General features: G+C 33.9%; 1 protein-coding gene across 1 annotated transcript in view; it reads left to right on the plus strand.

Moving 5' to 3' along the window:
* Window positions 1–10,741, plus strand: part of LOC120091122 (UBP1-associated protein 2C-like) — a 15,813-nt gene extending 5,072 nt beyond the window's left edge. The window contains exons 2-7 of the mRNA XM_039048976.1: window positions 1,143–1,263; window positions 1,468–1,611; window positions 8,304–8,500; window positions 8,886–8,961; window positions 9,435–9,801; window positions 10,444–10,741. Of these exons, the coding sequence (XP_038904904.1) occupies window positions 1,143–1,263; window positions 1,468–1,611; window positions 8,304–8,500; window positions 8,886–8,961; window positions 9,435–9,779 (883 nt within the window). The 3' untranslated portion in view covers window positions 9,780–9,801; window positions 10,444–10,741. The remainder of the gene's footprint in view (window positions 1–1,142; window positions 1,264–1,467; window positions 1,612–8,303; window positions 8,501–8,885; window positions 8,962–9,434; window positions 9,802–10,443) is intronic.
* The last annotated feature ends 6,798 nt before the right edge of the window (window positions 10,742–17,539 follow it).

Here is a 17,539-nt window from a genome sequence, read left to right on the forward strand (position 1 = left end):
TTCATCCTCTTCCCTGTGTTTCTACAAACTTCATTGTGGATTCCCTTCTCCCATCTTTTGTTGAATAAATTTCTTTGAACCCAACAAATTCCATCATTCCCCTCACCACCTAATCTATCAAGATTTATGTTTAAGCATTGACTCTTCAATTGCTTAGACCTATCGGAATTCCATCCCTAAACACTATCAAAATGAGCATCTGAAGGGGGAGCGGGGAGGGAGGGGAGGGGGAGGGGGAGGGAGAAGAGAATGAGTTCAAGTCATGATGACCACCGACTAGACCACCTCTTTGGAGTCTAATATCTTACGAGTTCCCTTGGGAACAAAATGTAGTAGAATCAAGCAATTGTCTCGTTTGAGTAGTTGAACTTTGTGCCAAATGAATTGGACACTCATGGATAAAGAGAAAAGAAAGAGAGTAAACCTAGTGAAAGAACAACCATGAGTAAATTTTAGCAATAATATTTGTAATTTCATAATCAACAAAAATATTTATCATAAAAAGACAAATTTAGTCAATCTTAGCATAACTCAATTGGTTAAGACATTATACTCTCAATTGGAAGATCAAAAGTTCAAATTTCCACAGGGCATCTTAAAAAAAAAAATTAATACCTGCGAATTCAACAAATAAATATTTCATCAAAATTTATTAGAATTCAAGTCTAACACCAAACGATATATTTTTTTATATAAAAAACTTATCTATGAAAAATTGCTTCTGACGAAAGAATATCAAATTGTTAAATTGACAAAAGAATGTCAAATTGTTAAATTATCCTAAATGTTCCAAACCATATTCAGATTTGTCAGAGAGTACTTATCTAATACACTATTTTAAAAAGAAGACAAACTTATAAGTTCAATAATCATCAAAAATGAATTTAAACTCTTGTTCTAAAATAAAAAAAAAATGAATTTAAACTCGAAACAATTTTTTTGGAAAAAAAAAATCTTGTCTTTATAGTTCTTAAATAAAAAATTTCCTTCGAAAGTAACCACTTCCATTACTAAAACTATGGTAAGAATGAATTTTTGTGGGTATTACACAGTGGAAATCACAAGGGTGTTGCTTCAATTGTATGCTGTGTGATTGACATGGTGAATGTGTGTTTATTTGCGTTGCATGTTGAGGCATAAAGAGGGTCCCAGTATCCTTCCATCGCAGAAGAAATAAAAAGTGTTGCCAGCGCAGATCCTGTCAATCGAAAGCTTTTTGTTCGTGGCTTGGCTTGGAATACCACTTCAGAAACATTGTGTGCTGTGAGTGCAGTTGGTTGTTGCTTGTGTTTTGCCTGTCTGTTTGTGTTTGTTCTTTAGACTCTGTGTTTCTAGTCCTGGAACATTAAATCTTGGAATCAACACCTTTTTTAATAATATTTTTTCTCCTGGGCTTCTATCTCCTTCAAAGAACAGTGCTCAGTTGGTTTTTTCCTAATAAAGTTGTTATAATTATATCACGTTCAGGCATTTAGCGTGCATGGGGAAATTGAAGAAGGAGCTGTTATCTATGACAAAGCAACAGGAAAGTCCCGTGGATATGGTTTCATTACTTACAAGCACATGGACTCAACTAAAGCTGCTTTAAAAGCACCTAGCAAAATTATTGAGGTAAGCACTAAACTCCTTCCAAATGTTGTGGAAACATTTTCTAATTTTTGGAGTTAAATGTGTGAGAATAGTTGTGATGGAATGAATCATATCTTATTTGGGTTGGGGAAATTATAAATCCTTTTCTTTTTAGAGTTTGGATCCCCCCCCCCCCCAAAAAAAAAAAAAAAAAAAAATAAAATACAATATCATCATAAGAGAGTTTCATTTTGATGGTTGCAGTTCTTCCTTATCACATTTCAGTGGGTTCATCATTTCCAATAATTTTTTTTGTAAGGTTTGGTTATTGTGGATGAAAGTGTTTTTTTTTTTTATAATATGAAACGCACATATGTAATGGATCTAATTTTATAAACAAATAGTTGGTCTCATTGCCACCAAGGGGCAGTCCCTTTGGTTAAGGCCCAATCTCTCTCTCTTTTCATTAAGTTCAACAAATGGGGGATAAGAATTTGACCATCGACCTTTAGGAGGTATGGTAATTGGTGCCTTATCCATTGAGCTATGCTCGGATTGGCAAGGTTTGCAATCTCTCAATAACACCTACCTAGAGGTTTAGTATGGGTGAGTATAATAAGGGAAAAGCCTTGATGTCTCGAAAGTCTAAGCCTTGGGGCAGAAGCAGCTATTAGCAAAAAATGATATTTGGTTTTATTGAAATAGAAGAGAAAGAAGACGACACAAGGAGTACGTGGAAAACCCTAATTCAGGGAAGAAAAACCACGATAGAAAAGGACTTATTATTTTAATGTCATACGTACAATAGACCCAACCTCAGATAAATAGAATGAGTTGAAACCCTGATTTAGCAAATATAGTATAAATTACAAAAATGCCCTTAGGGCTAATTCAACGTATTTTAACACTCCCCCTCAAGTTGGGGCGTAGATATCGGCAAGACCCAACTTGCTAATACAAGCTTCAAATGTCTGTCTCGATAACCCTTTCGTAAAAACATCTGCAATATGTTGGACTGAAGGTACATAGGGAATACAGATAGCTCTGCGGTCTAACTTTTCTTTAATAAAGTGCCTGTCAATTTCCACATGTTTGGTTCTATCATGTTGCACGAGATTATTCGCAATACTGATGGCAGCCTTATTATCACAATACAGCTTCATGGGCCCCAGACTACTCTCGTGAAGATCAGATAAAACTTTCTGCAACCAAATTTCTTCACACTCCCAGATTCATAGCTTTATATTCTGCCTCAGCACTCTTCTTGGCCACCACACCCTGTTTTTTACTCCGCCAAGTTACCAAATTTCCCCATACAAAGGTACAGTACCCTGAGGTTAACCTTCTATCAGTCACAGATCCGGCCCAATCTAAGTCAGTATATGCCTCAATGCTTCGTGTGTCATGTTTTCTGAACACTAAGCCCTTCCCAGGGGTGGACTTCAGGTATCTCAAAATTCGAGTCACAGCTTCCATGTGCTCCTCATATGGACTCTGCATGAATTGACTTACCGCACTCACAGCATAGGAGATGTCGGGCCTAGTATGAGATAAGTAAATCAGTTTTCCTACCAAGTATTGATATCTCTCCTTATTCACAGGAACTCCTTCCGAAATGCTTTTTAGTTTGCTATTGACCTCAATAGGAGTGTTAATAGGTTTGCATCCAGTCATTCCTGTTTCCTTCAACAAGTCCAGAGTGTACTTCCGCTGAGATGCAGATATTCCTGCTTTTGATCTTGCCACTTCCATCCCAAGAAAATACCTCAAACTACCAAGATCCTTGATTTCAAATTCACCTGCCATCCTTTGTTTTAGCTTAGCAATTTCTGCTGTGTCATCTCCTGATAGGATGATGTCATCAACATACACTACCAACACAGCAATCTTTCCTAAGGGTGATTTTTTGGTAAACAAGGTATGATTAGAATGCCCCTGAACAAACCCTTGGGACTTAACAAACATGGTGAACCTGTCAAACCATGCCCTAGGGGACTGCTTCAACCCATATAAAGACTTCCTGAGTTTGCAGACATGATTCCCAAACTTAGCTTCGAAACCTGGAGGTGGACTCATGTACTTCCTCTTCTAACTCACCATTTAGGAAGGCATTCTTTACATCTAGTTGATGTAGGGGCCAATCTTTATTTACAGCGACAGACAGAAGAACACGAATCGTGTTTAACTTAGTCACTGGGGAAAAAGTTTCTGAATAATCAATCCCATACGTCTGAGTGAACTCTTTAGTAACTAACCTGGCCTTATATCTCTCGAGTGTTACGTCAGACTTATACTTCACTGTGAACACCTATTTACAACCAACTATTTTGTGACCTCTAGGGACAGCTACTAACTCCCGAGTCTTATTTGCCTCGAGAGCTCTCATTTCCTCCATTACTGCTGCTTTCCACTCGGGAACTTCCATGCGTACATTGGTAGGTATTGCTAGAGCATCCAGTTGAGTAATGAAAGCCTTAAAACCAAGAGATAAGTTACTATAGGTTAGAAAACTATGCAAAGGGTACTTTGTACATGACCTAGTTCCCTTTCTCAGGGCAATTGGCATATCCAAAGTGGTATCATAGTTGTCAGTTTTCGTCTGTCCCTCTTCAGTATCAGACTTTTGAGACAATTCTGCATCTTCTTGAGGATCTTTCAGCACCTTATTACCTCCTGAAGTTTCAACCTTCTCTGAGCTCGTCTCATCATTTTCTATGTTCCCAGGCTTTTCTTCAAGACTCTCCTTTGAAACAACGAGATCTTGAACCTGAGCTGGTTCCAACGCTTGGACACTTTCCGATGGAACACCAGGGGTTTCCTGAATTTCCTTTATGAGATTCTTACTATAGTATGTTATCCAGGGCACTTGTCTAGTAGGAAGAACCGACACGGGAACAGCAGGAGCGGAGTTAGGTTCAAGACTAGGTAGACTAGGTCCAGGAATATTAGGGCTAGGCTCAAGTTCAGGAATATTAGGACTAGGCTCAAGATTGAAGCTAATAGGTACGGAGTACGGGGAACTGTTAGTTTCTTCATTCGTGGTCTCCCCCTGAAGATGACTAACGGGAAAGAACGGTTTATCTTCAAGGAACGTGACATCCATAGTGACAAAATATTTTCTGGAAGATGGGTGAAAGCATTTATAGCCTCGCTGGTGAAGGAGATACCCGACAAACACACATTTTTGAGCTTGTGGAGCAAACTTAGTCCGGTGTGGACCATGAGTATGAACAAAGGTTGTACACACAAACACACGAATAGGAACCTCAGGAATAAGACAGGTAGATTGATAGGACTCTTTGAAGCACTCAAGAGGAGTTTGAAACTTTAGAACTTGTGAAGGCATTCTATTAATTAGATGAGTTGCGGTAAGAACTGCATCTCCCCACAGGTACAAAGGGAGAGACGCTGGAATCATCAAGGAACGAGCAACTTCAATGAGATGGCGATTTTTCCGTTCAGCCACCCCATTTTGTTGTGGAGTATATGCACACGAGTTTTGATGGATGATCCCCTTTGACACTAGGAATTCCTGGAAGGTGTGATTGACAAACTCACGACCATTGTCATTCCGAAGAATGACAATCTTTGTGTTGAACTGTGTTAATATAGTGGTATAGAACTGTTTGAAGGTAGATAAAACCTCGGACTTATCAGCAAGGAGATATACCCATGTAAGTCGGGTATGGTCATCGATGAAAGTTACAAACCACCGTTTACCAGACAGGGTAGAGATACTTGAGGGATCCCAAACATCATTGTGGACCAGGTGAAAAGGCTGGGTAGGTTTATAGAGCTGAGAAACAAACGACACGCGAGGTTGTTTAGCACGTATACAGACATCACAAGATAATGAAGAAACATTCACATTATGGAATAAATGAGGAAATAAATATCGCATATATTGACAACTAGGATGTCCAAGACGAAAATGCCACAATAAATAATTTGTTTCAGACATAGTAAACGAAGATAAAAGACTAGTCCCAAACAAGCTTCTGGAGAAAGTATCTTCAAAAAGGAAATATAGGCCTCTATCATATCGGGCAGTACCAATCGTCTTCCTCGAGCTCAAGTCCTGAAACAAAGTAGTATCTGGTGAGAAGACAACTCTACAGTTCAAATCTTTTGTTGCTTTGCTTATTGATAATAAGTTGTAAGAAATTTTGGCACATGTAAGACATTTTGCAGAGTTAATCCTTGAAATGGTGACAGTCTGCCTTTTCCAGCAATAGGAGCGAAGGATCCATCTACAATTCGAATCCTCTCATTTCCAGGGCTTGGATAGTATGAGAGAAACCGGTCGGATGAGCCAGTCAAGTGATCGGTCGCTCCTGAATCTAGAATTCATAACTCATTCCCTTCAACAAGGAAACTAAAAGATTGAGGGTTACCTGATTGAGCAACTGTTCCGATCCCTATGGTACCTGAATCACTAGGGTTGGTCACTGGAGGCTGTGTCTGAGGTTGTGGTGGCCCCTCAACTGATTCACCCCACTAGAGCACGCCCAGATTTCGACTTGTCATTCAGAGGGCGACGTTTACCATTCTGAGGGCGACCATGCAATTTCCAGCACTGATCCTTCGTGGTGCCACTGTTTTTTGCAATGCTCACATACTGGGGGTGTTTTACTATTCTGCTTGTCACCATCAGCTCCAACGGACTTCACCTCGAAGGCAGCTGACTCTATAGTGGTAACACCCAGCACATTCATTGCACTCGATCTATCTTCTTCCAATCTAACCTTTGAACAAACCTCCATGAGAGACGGTATTGGCTTCTGCCCTAGTATTCGACTCTGAACTGTATCAAATTTGGGGTGCAACCCTACGAGAAAATCATACACATGCTTAACCTCTTACTATCTTGAGTATTGAATTCCATCTTGCGGGCAGTTCCAAATGATTCCCGACATAGATCCATTTCTTTCCATAACAACGACATCTTGCTGAATTATGACGTTACGTCCATGCTCCCTTGTTTGCATTCGTGAACTTGTTTACGTAGAGTATACAGGCGGGATGCGTTCTGACGCCTCGAATATAACCGTCGGACTGCATCCCAAATATCTTGGGCAGTGGCTGAATAGAGTAAAGGTTTCCCGATTTGTGGTTCCATGCTACTGATTAACATTGAGCGGAGCAAAGAGATCCTCTACCTTTCAGACACGCTCTTGAGGACCCCAGGATTCAGTCGTGGTATCTCTCCAATCAAAATATCCAAACTTATGCGTCCCTCAAGAACCATTTTAATTGTTTGGGACCAAGAGAAGTAATTTTGCCCATTCAATCTCTCTCCCATGATCATTCCTGCAAAATTTCCTATAGTTTCCAGATAAAAATTAGTAGTAGGAAGAGTAGGAAACATTGATACGGATTTTCTGAATACATCGGGGAAGAATCACGGCCATTCAATTCTAGCTCCAAGGGCGGGCCATCTGTTGCTGGAGACTAACCATTGTTGGAGTTCCCATCAGATTCGGATCTGGAATTTTTCTGTCCAAAAATCATGGGATTTTCTTCAACGGAATCACCATTCGAAACTGAGGTTGAACTGGATACACATGAGGAAGAAGCTGTCACCCTGGTACTGTGAAGAAGCTACTGCCAGAAGTCATACCGGCGGCAAAAGTGCGGCAACCCGTGATCGACGCTGCTCCAGACGCTGGATGGTGGGTAACGGACAGAAGACTCGACGATCGGCTGCGGGGTTGAAGAAATCGCGCCGATCTGACCCGACCCGACAGCTGGAGCAAACCCACGACCATCTGGAGCAGATCCGGTCCTGTGCGAAGTCGAGGGACTGATCGGCTGCAAATCGCTCGCGTGCGTCAGCTGGAGAACGTGCGAAGCTGAGGGATCTTCATCGATGGTGTTCGGCTAGAACAGTCGAGTCTGGAAGCTAATCGACACGCCAACTGGAGCAAGCCCACCACTTGCTATTCGGCTCGCCGGCTGGATCTGTTCGACTGCGCCACCTAGGATGATGGTTCGGAGATAGCGGTCAATTGCTGCTTGAATCACAGCCTCATTAGTCAGTGTATCTTTACCTATCAAGTTTGATGACTGAGTTTCTTCTATTGGGGCTAGGGTTTCATCACCTGGCTCTGATACCATATTGAAATAGAAGAGAAAGAAGACGACACAAGGAGTTTACGTGGAAAACCCTAATTCAGGGAAGAAAAACCACGATAGAAAAGGACTTATTATTTTAATGTCATACGTACAATAGACCCAACCTCAGATATAAATAGAACGAGGTGAAACCCTAATTTAGCAAATATAGTATAAATTACAAAAATGCCCTTGGGGGCTAATTCAACGTATTTCAACAGGTTTCATCATTTCTTTGTTCATAGCATAATAGCTGTTAGCTTATGGGGAAGTATTCTTTTTGGTTTTTGATCTGATATGTAATGAATCTAATTTTATAAAGATTGAAACTTAATAAACACTCCTATATATGAGTTGTATATCTTTTCTTGACAAATAATTCAGAACTTGAACAAAAATTATGCCTGTGAAAGCTGATGTTAAGGGTAGTTGATTGATAGGCTATCCATCTGCAAGCTAAGGATAGATAACATGAACTTTTAATGAACACAACCATTTTTTCGTTCCACCATATTATAGCTGGTGGCTTTCTGAGATATTTCCAAGAGTCTTATAAAAAAAAAGAAGATATTTCCCAGAGAATTCAAATATATGTGTCGACCAATGCTTCTTAATTTTAGGGTCGCATGGCTATCTGCAATCTGGCTTGTGAGGGTCTAAGTGGATCAAGTACAACGCCAGATTTGGCACAGAGAAAGCTATATATTGGCGGTTTATCACCAGATATTACAAGTGAAATATTGCTGAATTTCTTCGGAAGGTATGGTGATATAGAAGAAGGTTCGGTCGCCTATGATAAGGACACGAATGAATCACGGTTAGTAACATTTTCACATTTCATGCGATAATACTTTCTCCATTGATTTCAATAATCTTTTACCTTATTGAACCTACATATTGGTGCACACTTGAATCTCCAAAAATGCCTCAATGTATTATTGATTCAATAGTTCAATGGCAGCCTTATTTATAGGCTTTTACAGAAGAGTTAATGAGGGGTTAGACTAACTTAATTAAGGTTACAAGAGAGAGTAAGGGGCTGAAGATTAATAAAGAAAGACCTAAACTTAAAGAACCGGACAAAAACTAAACAAAAGCATTTTAACTAAAATAAGATTGTTCAAGAAATGGCCAAGATCCTCGTAAGATATTACATCACATATGCCGCACCTATAAAACAATTTCCATTTCTTTGTGTGCAGAGGGTTTGGATTTGTTACGTATACCACTGTAGAGGCTGCAAAGAAGGCAATAGATGATCCAGACAAGACCTTTGGGGTGAGTGAGTTGTGATACTTGCTAATAATAGCCTTTTGAAATATACTTAATTTCAGTACAGAAGATTCCAATATTTTAATGTTTAGATATGTGGTAATTTATTTTCCAAGTGAAAAGAAGAGAAGGGAAAAGTCCAGAATTGATATAGAACTTTTTCATTTTGAACGGGTAGAAAAATATTTGGTTTAATTTAACTTATCTGCCGAGTATCATTAAGCACAAGCAATCTTTTAGATTAAGTGTAGAATTATGGAAGCAGTTATCTTTATTTTTGGAAGGGGTAAGGGGGTAAGAAACCAAAAACAATATAATAGAGGGATAACGGAAGCTTTTTGTAAATTTGTAAAAATGAAGAATCTTCTCCCAAACAAGAGCCAAACGAGTACCGGTTTAGTGCAACGTAAGAAAATATTGCAAATGATTTTTAACCTTTGATGAAAATGATAATATATTAATCTGGTGAGTGGTTGCAGGGAAGGAACATCATTGTGAAGCTTGCAGATTCACACAGGAACAAGATGATGCAGGCACAAGTCTCCTCAGCTATTCCTTCTATGCCATACCCAGTAGCTGCTGGATATCATCCTCAACCTGGTAAACCTCATGGTGGTGTTGGCCCCCTTGGCTATGCTTATCCCCAAGCTCTTGCATCATATCCTGCTTCGTATCCTAGTCCTACGGCAGCGCATACTTCATATGGGAGCCAACTCCAACTGCCATATCCCCATCAAGTGATTGGAAAGAAAGATGCTGCCGGACTTCACCCAATCACACCTGCTGGAATGGGAGGCTATCCATATTGTATGGCGAAACAATAGCTACAGATATGATTTGTGGGAGGTGAATTTCAAAACGTGATATTTACTTCCTTTACAATTCAGATTTAGCCTACATGCAAATAAAATATGTGATGAAAATAATAACAGAGGAAAAACACAATATTTACGTGGAAACCCTAAACCAGGGAGAAAAACCACGGTACAGATCTTTTTTATTATTATTATAAAACTAATACACTGAATACATGAGAATAGGGTGAATAAATAGACTTGTAGAGAACCCTAGGGTTAGATGCAATTACAAAAATACCCCTAGAATAAAAACCCTATTTTCAACAATATGCAAATATGCTTACAGCGTTTTTCTTATTGGAATTATACAGCACTATAAATTTGTAGGTTTTAGTTTGGACTCAACTTTTACATTAGTGTCAATGGAAGATCTGATGATCTAATTCAAGAAATATTTGCACTGGGTTAAAATGTAGGGGCAAATTTTGTTACTTATTTTAATGTCACAAGTCTGTTTTTTTATGGAGTTAGCAGGAAAGATTAGTTTAGAATATAGAGAAACTTTTGCAATTTACATTTTATTTTATAACTTTCTTTTGGAAAAAAATTCTTTGCCTTTGTGTAACATGAGATGCTCCTTATATTAGTTTTCCTCCTCATTCCATTGCTCATGGTTTGCTGGTTTTTGCAGGAACCTCCACATGGGTAATGCGCCTCTAGAAATTGGTCGCTGAGATTTGATTGAAGTGTGAACATTAAAGGCGACCTAGTGAAATGTTTCTGAGTAAACTCTTCATCTTTTTGTACCTTGTCTGTGTAATAATATTACCACCTAGAAATTATGCATACTTAATAGTCAGTCATAGTTATTAGTGGTAGTTGATTTTGAGCATATGGAAAATATTGGTTTTAGCTATTTGAATATTCAACATGTGACAATATTCTTGACATTTATCTTGTATCAATCATAATATCTGAATTGCGTTTTACTCTTCTATCCTATTTCGAGTAGAACTTTGAAGTTGGAATTTAAAAATGGGTCTCATAGTTTTACTGTCTAATGAAGTACATAATATTTGTTGTGCCATTAATAATATAAAGACAGTTCATATTTACTCGTAAGCTTGTTTCCTTAGGTTAAAATGGTCGCTATACTTTGTTTATTTTAGTTGTATTTTCAAATCTTCAAATTTAATTTGTAATTTCAATAAATCTTAAAATTAATGTTTATGGCTAGTGTAATGGATTAATTTTAGATATTCCAAGTGTAGCGTAGGCCTGAAGCTTCACGTTAGAAGTTCTAGTAACAATCACTAATCTCGTAGAAACAGATTTTTAAACATAACTTTTGGTTATTGGGCTTTCTTTTTCCCCTTTTCTTCTTCCATCCAGCATTTTAGTTGGTTTCCTTTATAATTTATGAACTGAATATGTATGTCCAAACTATCAATAATAGCTTTAAATTTCAATAAATTTCATACCGGTTGAAAATATATAGTTTTTTTTCCCTCTTCTTTCAAGAATTGAACCTTTGACTTTTAAGATTGATAGTATATATTTTATGCTGGTTGAATTATGTTTATTTTGATGGTAATATTGTAGTCTATGAATCAAACCTTTGATTAACTTTAAGAAAGATAAGTTTCGATTATATTTTCCTTTCCTTTGTGTCATGTTTAATTGCTCAAGATTTTGAGCATTAATTAGTTAAGAAATACGTGCAGTGCATGAAAAAACTTAAAAAATTTATTTGTTTTAATAGTGTTTTTAGCATGTAATAAAAAAAATATTATACAATTTTGTTTTAGGTATTCTAAACTTTTAAAAGTTAGATGATGTAATAATTTTATTTTAATGTTTTCATATTATCGTATTTTCAAATCAATTTTTTTGGCTAGTAATTAAATTTATAATTTAGTGTTGTAAGATGGATAATGAAAGTCACTCTCATATATAAATCAGCATTGTTTCACCACTTCTATTGGATTGAATTCTCTATTTTTTTTAAAAAAAAAATTAAACTTAGATCACATGGAGTTATTTTTCTAAGAATAATATTATTTTGTTTCTCTTTTATACATGCATCTCACATGTACAATGGAAAAGTGGATGCACCGATTCAATATATAACCACCTCCATCCGAACAAGTGTCTTCATCAATTGCATCATTAGGGTCAAGGAAAAGGTACTATAGAAGAGTCTCATCCCATCTTGAAGAGTCACGTCCATCAAAAAATTTATTCTGTAAATTAAAAATTGGAATCGTTTCTTTTATCATCTTTCAAACAGACATATATACTCAAAAAGTTACATCTATTTAACAAAAGGCAATGTTGGAATTTATTAAAAATATTAAGGTTAAAAGAGTTGGTAAAGATTCTCCACTTCATAGCCATTTTGTACATAGTTTAGATGCCCTTTGTTATCACATAGAAGAGAATGTGGATTTTTCTTTTTAATGTAAAAAAAAATGTCTTGATCTAAGCAATTAAATTTGATAGGATTTCATACGATTGGGAGGTATATGTCATATTTAAATTTGTTAAGGATTGCCCACAGGCGGACCCTAACCCATAGGATATCAGGATGAGGCATAAGGAAACATGTGTCTCAAAAGGGAAATGTCAAGGCCTCAAGTTCCAAGCTGACTAGAGAAGCTCAAGTTGAGTTGACCAGACGAGCTCATCTGACACTCTGTGACCTTAGGATCTATAATCTTCTTGACATCACGACATTACAAATAGCCACGAGCGAGTACCAGAGGAAGGACAACCGTGAATCCTGCAACATCTCTGACATCGGTGGTGCTACACGTAACCAAAGGCAAGTGTCAGAGGAAGGGCCTACAAATAGCTTCATTCAACTGTCCCAAAGGGGGTAAATAATCTCCTAAGAAGAGACTCGCCCTTACTTCCTTTATCATAAGTCCGATGCGAGGATCTCTTACTAATGTCAACTTGGAGAACATTAAGACCAACCAAGGAGAAGCAGACTGAAGGCTAAGCCCATCGAGCATCCGCAACAAAGCCCAACACAGATGAAATTCGAGCGTCAACAAATATGTTATTAATAAATCAAATTTATACCAAATTGAGTATAGCTTAACTAACTTAGTGTATGTACTATCAATCTTGAGGTTAAAAGTTCAATTCTCCTACATCATGTTTTAATCTAATACTTTTGAAAAAAAAATCAGAATTATGAGTTTATATTAATATTTTTTATGTATACAAAAAAGAAACTTTTCACTTCCAACTAGCATTCATATGCAAATTTTTTAACCACTCGTTTCAATTTCTTTTCTTTTCAAACAAAATCATTTATTATTTAAAATTATAGAATTTTAAATCATTTCTTAAACTTTTTTTATTTAAAAAAATTGTTTAATTTTTTTTTTAAAAAAAAAATTGTGACATTAGATATTGGAATATCTAGGATTTTGGTTACTTGTTTGTTACTATATTTGATTAGTTGAGTTATGCTTAAGCAAACAATGCTTTCATTAGTTAAATTACACATCAATAATATTGTACGTATGCATGATTGATTTTACTTAGTATATGAAATAGTAAAGTACCAAATAAATTATAGAAATGAAGCATGGGTTCAAGTAATTGGCTATATGTTGTATAAATATGTTTAGAGATTATTTTTATGATACATTATCTCAATAATGTTGCATATATAACTCTTTTTTTTTAATAAAAATTGGGATATGAAAATTTGAACCTCAAATTTCAAGAGACTGAGTACATGTCAATTACTACTTAGTTATTACGACTACTTTTATGATTCATTAGTTACTTAAAAGCATTAAATAGTATAGGTTGGTGGGAACATCTCTTTGTTCCTTTTCCATATTTGAATAATTTTTTTTAATATTTAATCATATATGTTTTTTAACTAAAGGAATAATGTTTTTTTTTTAGTAATAATGGAATAATGCTTTTAAACCATCAAATATTTCTCAAGTATTAGCCTTGAAGTTTAATTTTCTTTATGAAGTTAAGTTTATGCATGAAGTAATAAAATTAAGAAATGTATAATATTTAACTTCAAAAGAATATAATGTAAAATATACATATAAATACCAATTTTTAGATATCCATTGTAAATATAAGGGTTAGTTTGGGTGCTTTCTAGTTTAAGCATCTTTTTAGTTAAATTATAAGTTTAGTTTCCTTAATTTTTAATATTTTTTCAAATAGGCCCCAATCTTTTAAAAAAAATATATCATATATGGTCTTAGATTTTAATTTTGTCTTTAGAATTTTTTTTTTTTTTTTAAAAAAAAAAACCTTAAAATTTCAATTTTTTTAAACACTAAAGAGAGTGTTTGGAGCATGGACTCTGATGTTATTTAATTTAGAGTTCTTTAGTTTAATATGTATCTAACATACTCAAATTTTTTTAAGTCAACAAATCTATTATTATAAAAGAATTGAAGTATCATTACACCTTTAATTTTATGCTCACGAAAACAAAATTTTATGTCCTATTAACTTAGCTATCTAAAATCACTCATAAAGTCATGCCAAAAATACAACTCAACTATTTATTAAGAAGTTAAGAGTTTGTTTTGATTGACTAGAGAAAGAAATGCTTTCCAAAAAAGTCATTTTTATTTAAACTGATCTTTTGGTTTAAAAAAAATGGAGAAAGATACTTTTTTTATCCTTAATTTTGAGTTTAGTTTCTATTTGATTCTTATATATCAAAATCTAACACTTTTATCCTTAAGATTTTGATAATACTCAATTTTAGCCTTTGAGATAACAAAATCGTTAATGACCTAACGGAAAATGGGGAGATCCTTTATATTCATCCAAATAACAACCTCAAAAAGCACAATAAATTAGATCAGATCCTCAACAAGTCTCTGGCTTGTGGTTTGGTTAATTCTCACAAAAGAATCTTTCTTCTCTCTCTTATAAATCGAAAAATAAAACTTCAAATGAAGTTTCTTCCTCTTCCTTTCTTTATGAAAATGATTTTTTCCCAAAATAGTATGAAAATGAAACATTAGATTCCAAGAACTTCACCTCTGCCATTAAAATAGCTACATCATTAATCTATTTTAGTTTAAAATTAGTCTAGTCATCATCCTACTCATCCTTCTGTTACGTCACTAATGATTCTGTTATCTCAATGACTAAAATTGAGCATTATTGAAATCTCGAGAATAAAAATGTGAGATTTTGAAGCATATAGACCATATAAACACTAAACTCGAAACCTATAGACCAAAATGATATTTTCTTTTTCCTATAAAGCGTTTCGAAAGTTATTTGTAGTTGTCAAACACTTCAATTTTTTTTAAAAAAATTAAACATTGAAAAGTTAAACTAAAAGTTCAAAAAACACGTATATTTCTTCTTTGTTCTTTTTGTTTCATTTAAATTTGTTTATTTAGTTAAAACGGTTAAGGCTTCATAAAATGAAGGGTCATAGAAATATAATAGATTTTGAAAATTAATTTGGTAGGTAAAGTGGTAGAAAAGCAATTAATTTAATGAATGTTCCAAATTTATGTACCTAACTAACATTTACTAACCCTAAGCATAGTGACATCGTTTATCTCCTTAAATGGTTGGAGATTCATATCAGCTAGCATCTCATGAATTATGAAAAAGAATAATCAAGGCAAATATAAGTACACATATAATTCAAGAGTTGAATACGAACTTTTCCAAATTAAATTGAAACTAAGTCTAAATCAATTTCTATCCCTAAATTTTGGTAGTTATATCAATTAAAGTTCTAAACTAATAATTGTATCAAATTAAATCATAAACTTTAGTAAGTATATCAATTTATACCATCCTCCTTCGTTCAACCAATATTGTGTGAAATTTATGATTTTTGAGTTAATTAAACTTCTAAATTTTCATAAACAAATCAATCTAGACCTTTCATTACAACTATCTTTGAAAATCATCCATGCATTGAATCTTTAAGGTGTGTAGACTTCTTCAAATGTTGGTTTTATAGAATGGATGATTATAGTAAATGCATGGACAATTCTCAAAAGAAATTTTAACTAAGAATCTAAATTGATTCATTTATGAAAGTTTTAAAATTTGATTGATATAATTATAAGTTTCATACAAGATTTTCCTAAAAAGAACGTAATGGAGTGTAGATTGATACACTTGCAAAAATTTATAGTTTAAATTGATACAAATCCTAAAATTTAGAGATATAACATGATATTTTTACTATTATGTTACAACGTTAAAAGATATTTGATAAATAGTTGGATTTACTATTGAAGATTCTGAAATCTTATGAGACAAGACTATTGCTTTTTTTGTCAGTGGAAGATATCCAATCCAAGTTCAGGTCTTTGTTTTGATGATGGCATGTGGAAATAGTAATAAAAGGCCCCATTATCTTTCCTCTTGCCCCCAATAATTGCCACATTCAATTTCAATTTTTTTTTAAATATTTTATTTTTCTATTAATCATTTAAAATTGATGCTAGTGATACCTAGGAGAGATAGGACGTATTTAAATTGACTTCTTGAGTTTTTTTTTTTAATTAAAAAGACATTTTTATATTTAAAAGAAGCCTTTAATTGATCGAGAAAAAAAAATCTTGTACCAAAATCACTAAAAAAATATATAACTCAAACGGCAAAATATAATGAGTTTTAACTAAAATCATATTTATAAACATATTAAGTAAATATCATCTTTGAAGAAACGCTTTGAGGAAAAAAATGTGTTTTTAAAATTGTTTGATAATTAAAATGTATGAAAATTCACCATAAGATTTGGACCTAAGATCTTTGGATAGATAATCATAGATGTTTAATCCCTTGTGTTGTTATTATTTTTTATTTTGATAATTATCAAGCACTAGAGTTTATAAATTTTTGCATATTTATTGAATATACCATACGTGGAAAAAAAAAAGGAAAAATAGTTGGCAAAAAGTTAAATCAGTTTAGGAGTTTGCCTTCATGATTAATTTTCTTACAATAATGTGTGAAAATATGTTTGTTTCAAAAAGTTTTTGGGAAGTTTTCTCATTTTTTTATAAGATAATTCTAAGCCAGAATTTAAAAACTGTCATATTTTTTAAAAAAATTTGACTTATTTTCTAAAAATATCTTAAAAATTAGGTAACAGAACCAAGAATCTATAAGTAAAAATAATGTTTCTCAACCTCATTTTAAAAAATGGAAACCAAACATAACTTGTTTATCAAATTCAACTTTATTTTATTTATTTATTTAAATTTTATAAACAGGCCTCTTAAAATGAAAAATACTTTTTGGTCTAGTGGCTACTTCGATTATCTTTTGTTTCTTATTATTACTTTTTTTTTTTTATTGTCCAAACTTGGATAATCTCTTTGTGATCATTATTTATTTTAAAAAATAAAAATAAATAAATTGTGTTGGGTTTTTTACAATTTTTTTTGTACGTTTAATATTTTTTAAGTTAATATTTGAATTTTTAGCTAAATTTTATCTTCCAAAAATATTTTTTTAGAAAAAAAGAATTACTTTATTTTTAGTTTTTAAAACATACTTTGGATCTTGAAAACTATTAAAAAGTGATAATAAAACAAAGAAATTTATAGATGAGATTAATATTTATAAGTTTAATTTTAAAAAATAAATAGTCATCAAATTAGACTTAACTTAGTTGGTGTCATTTTAAGTAATTATCCATAAAGATATATCTACTATTGATAAAATATGCCAATCAAAATTTGGGAAATTTTGGAATTAAAATAGAATTACATACAAGTGTGTTCAAATGAAAATTAATCTTC

The sequence above is a fragment of the Benincasa hispida genome, chromosome 11, assembly GCF_009727055.1.
Source record: "Benincasa hispida cultivar B227 chromosome 11, ASM972705v1, whole genome shotgun sequence".
In the NCBI taxonomy this organism is placed as follows: domain Eukaryota; kingdom Viridiplantae; phylum Streptophyta; class Magnoliopsida; order Cucurbitales; family Cucurbitaceae; genus Benincasa; species Benincasa hispida.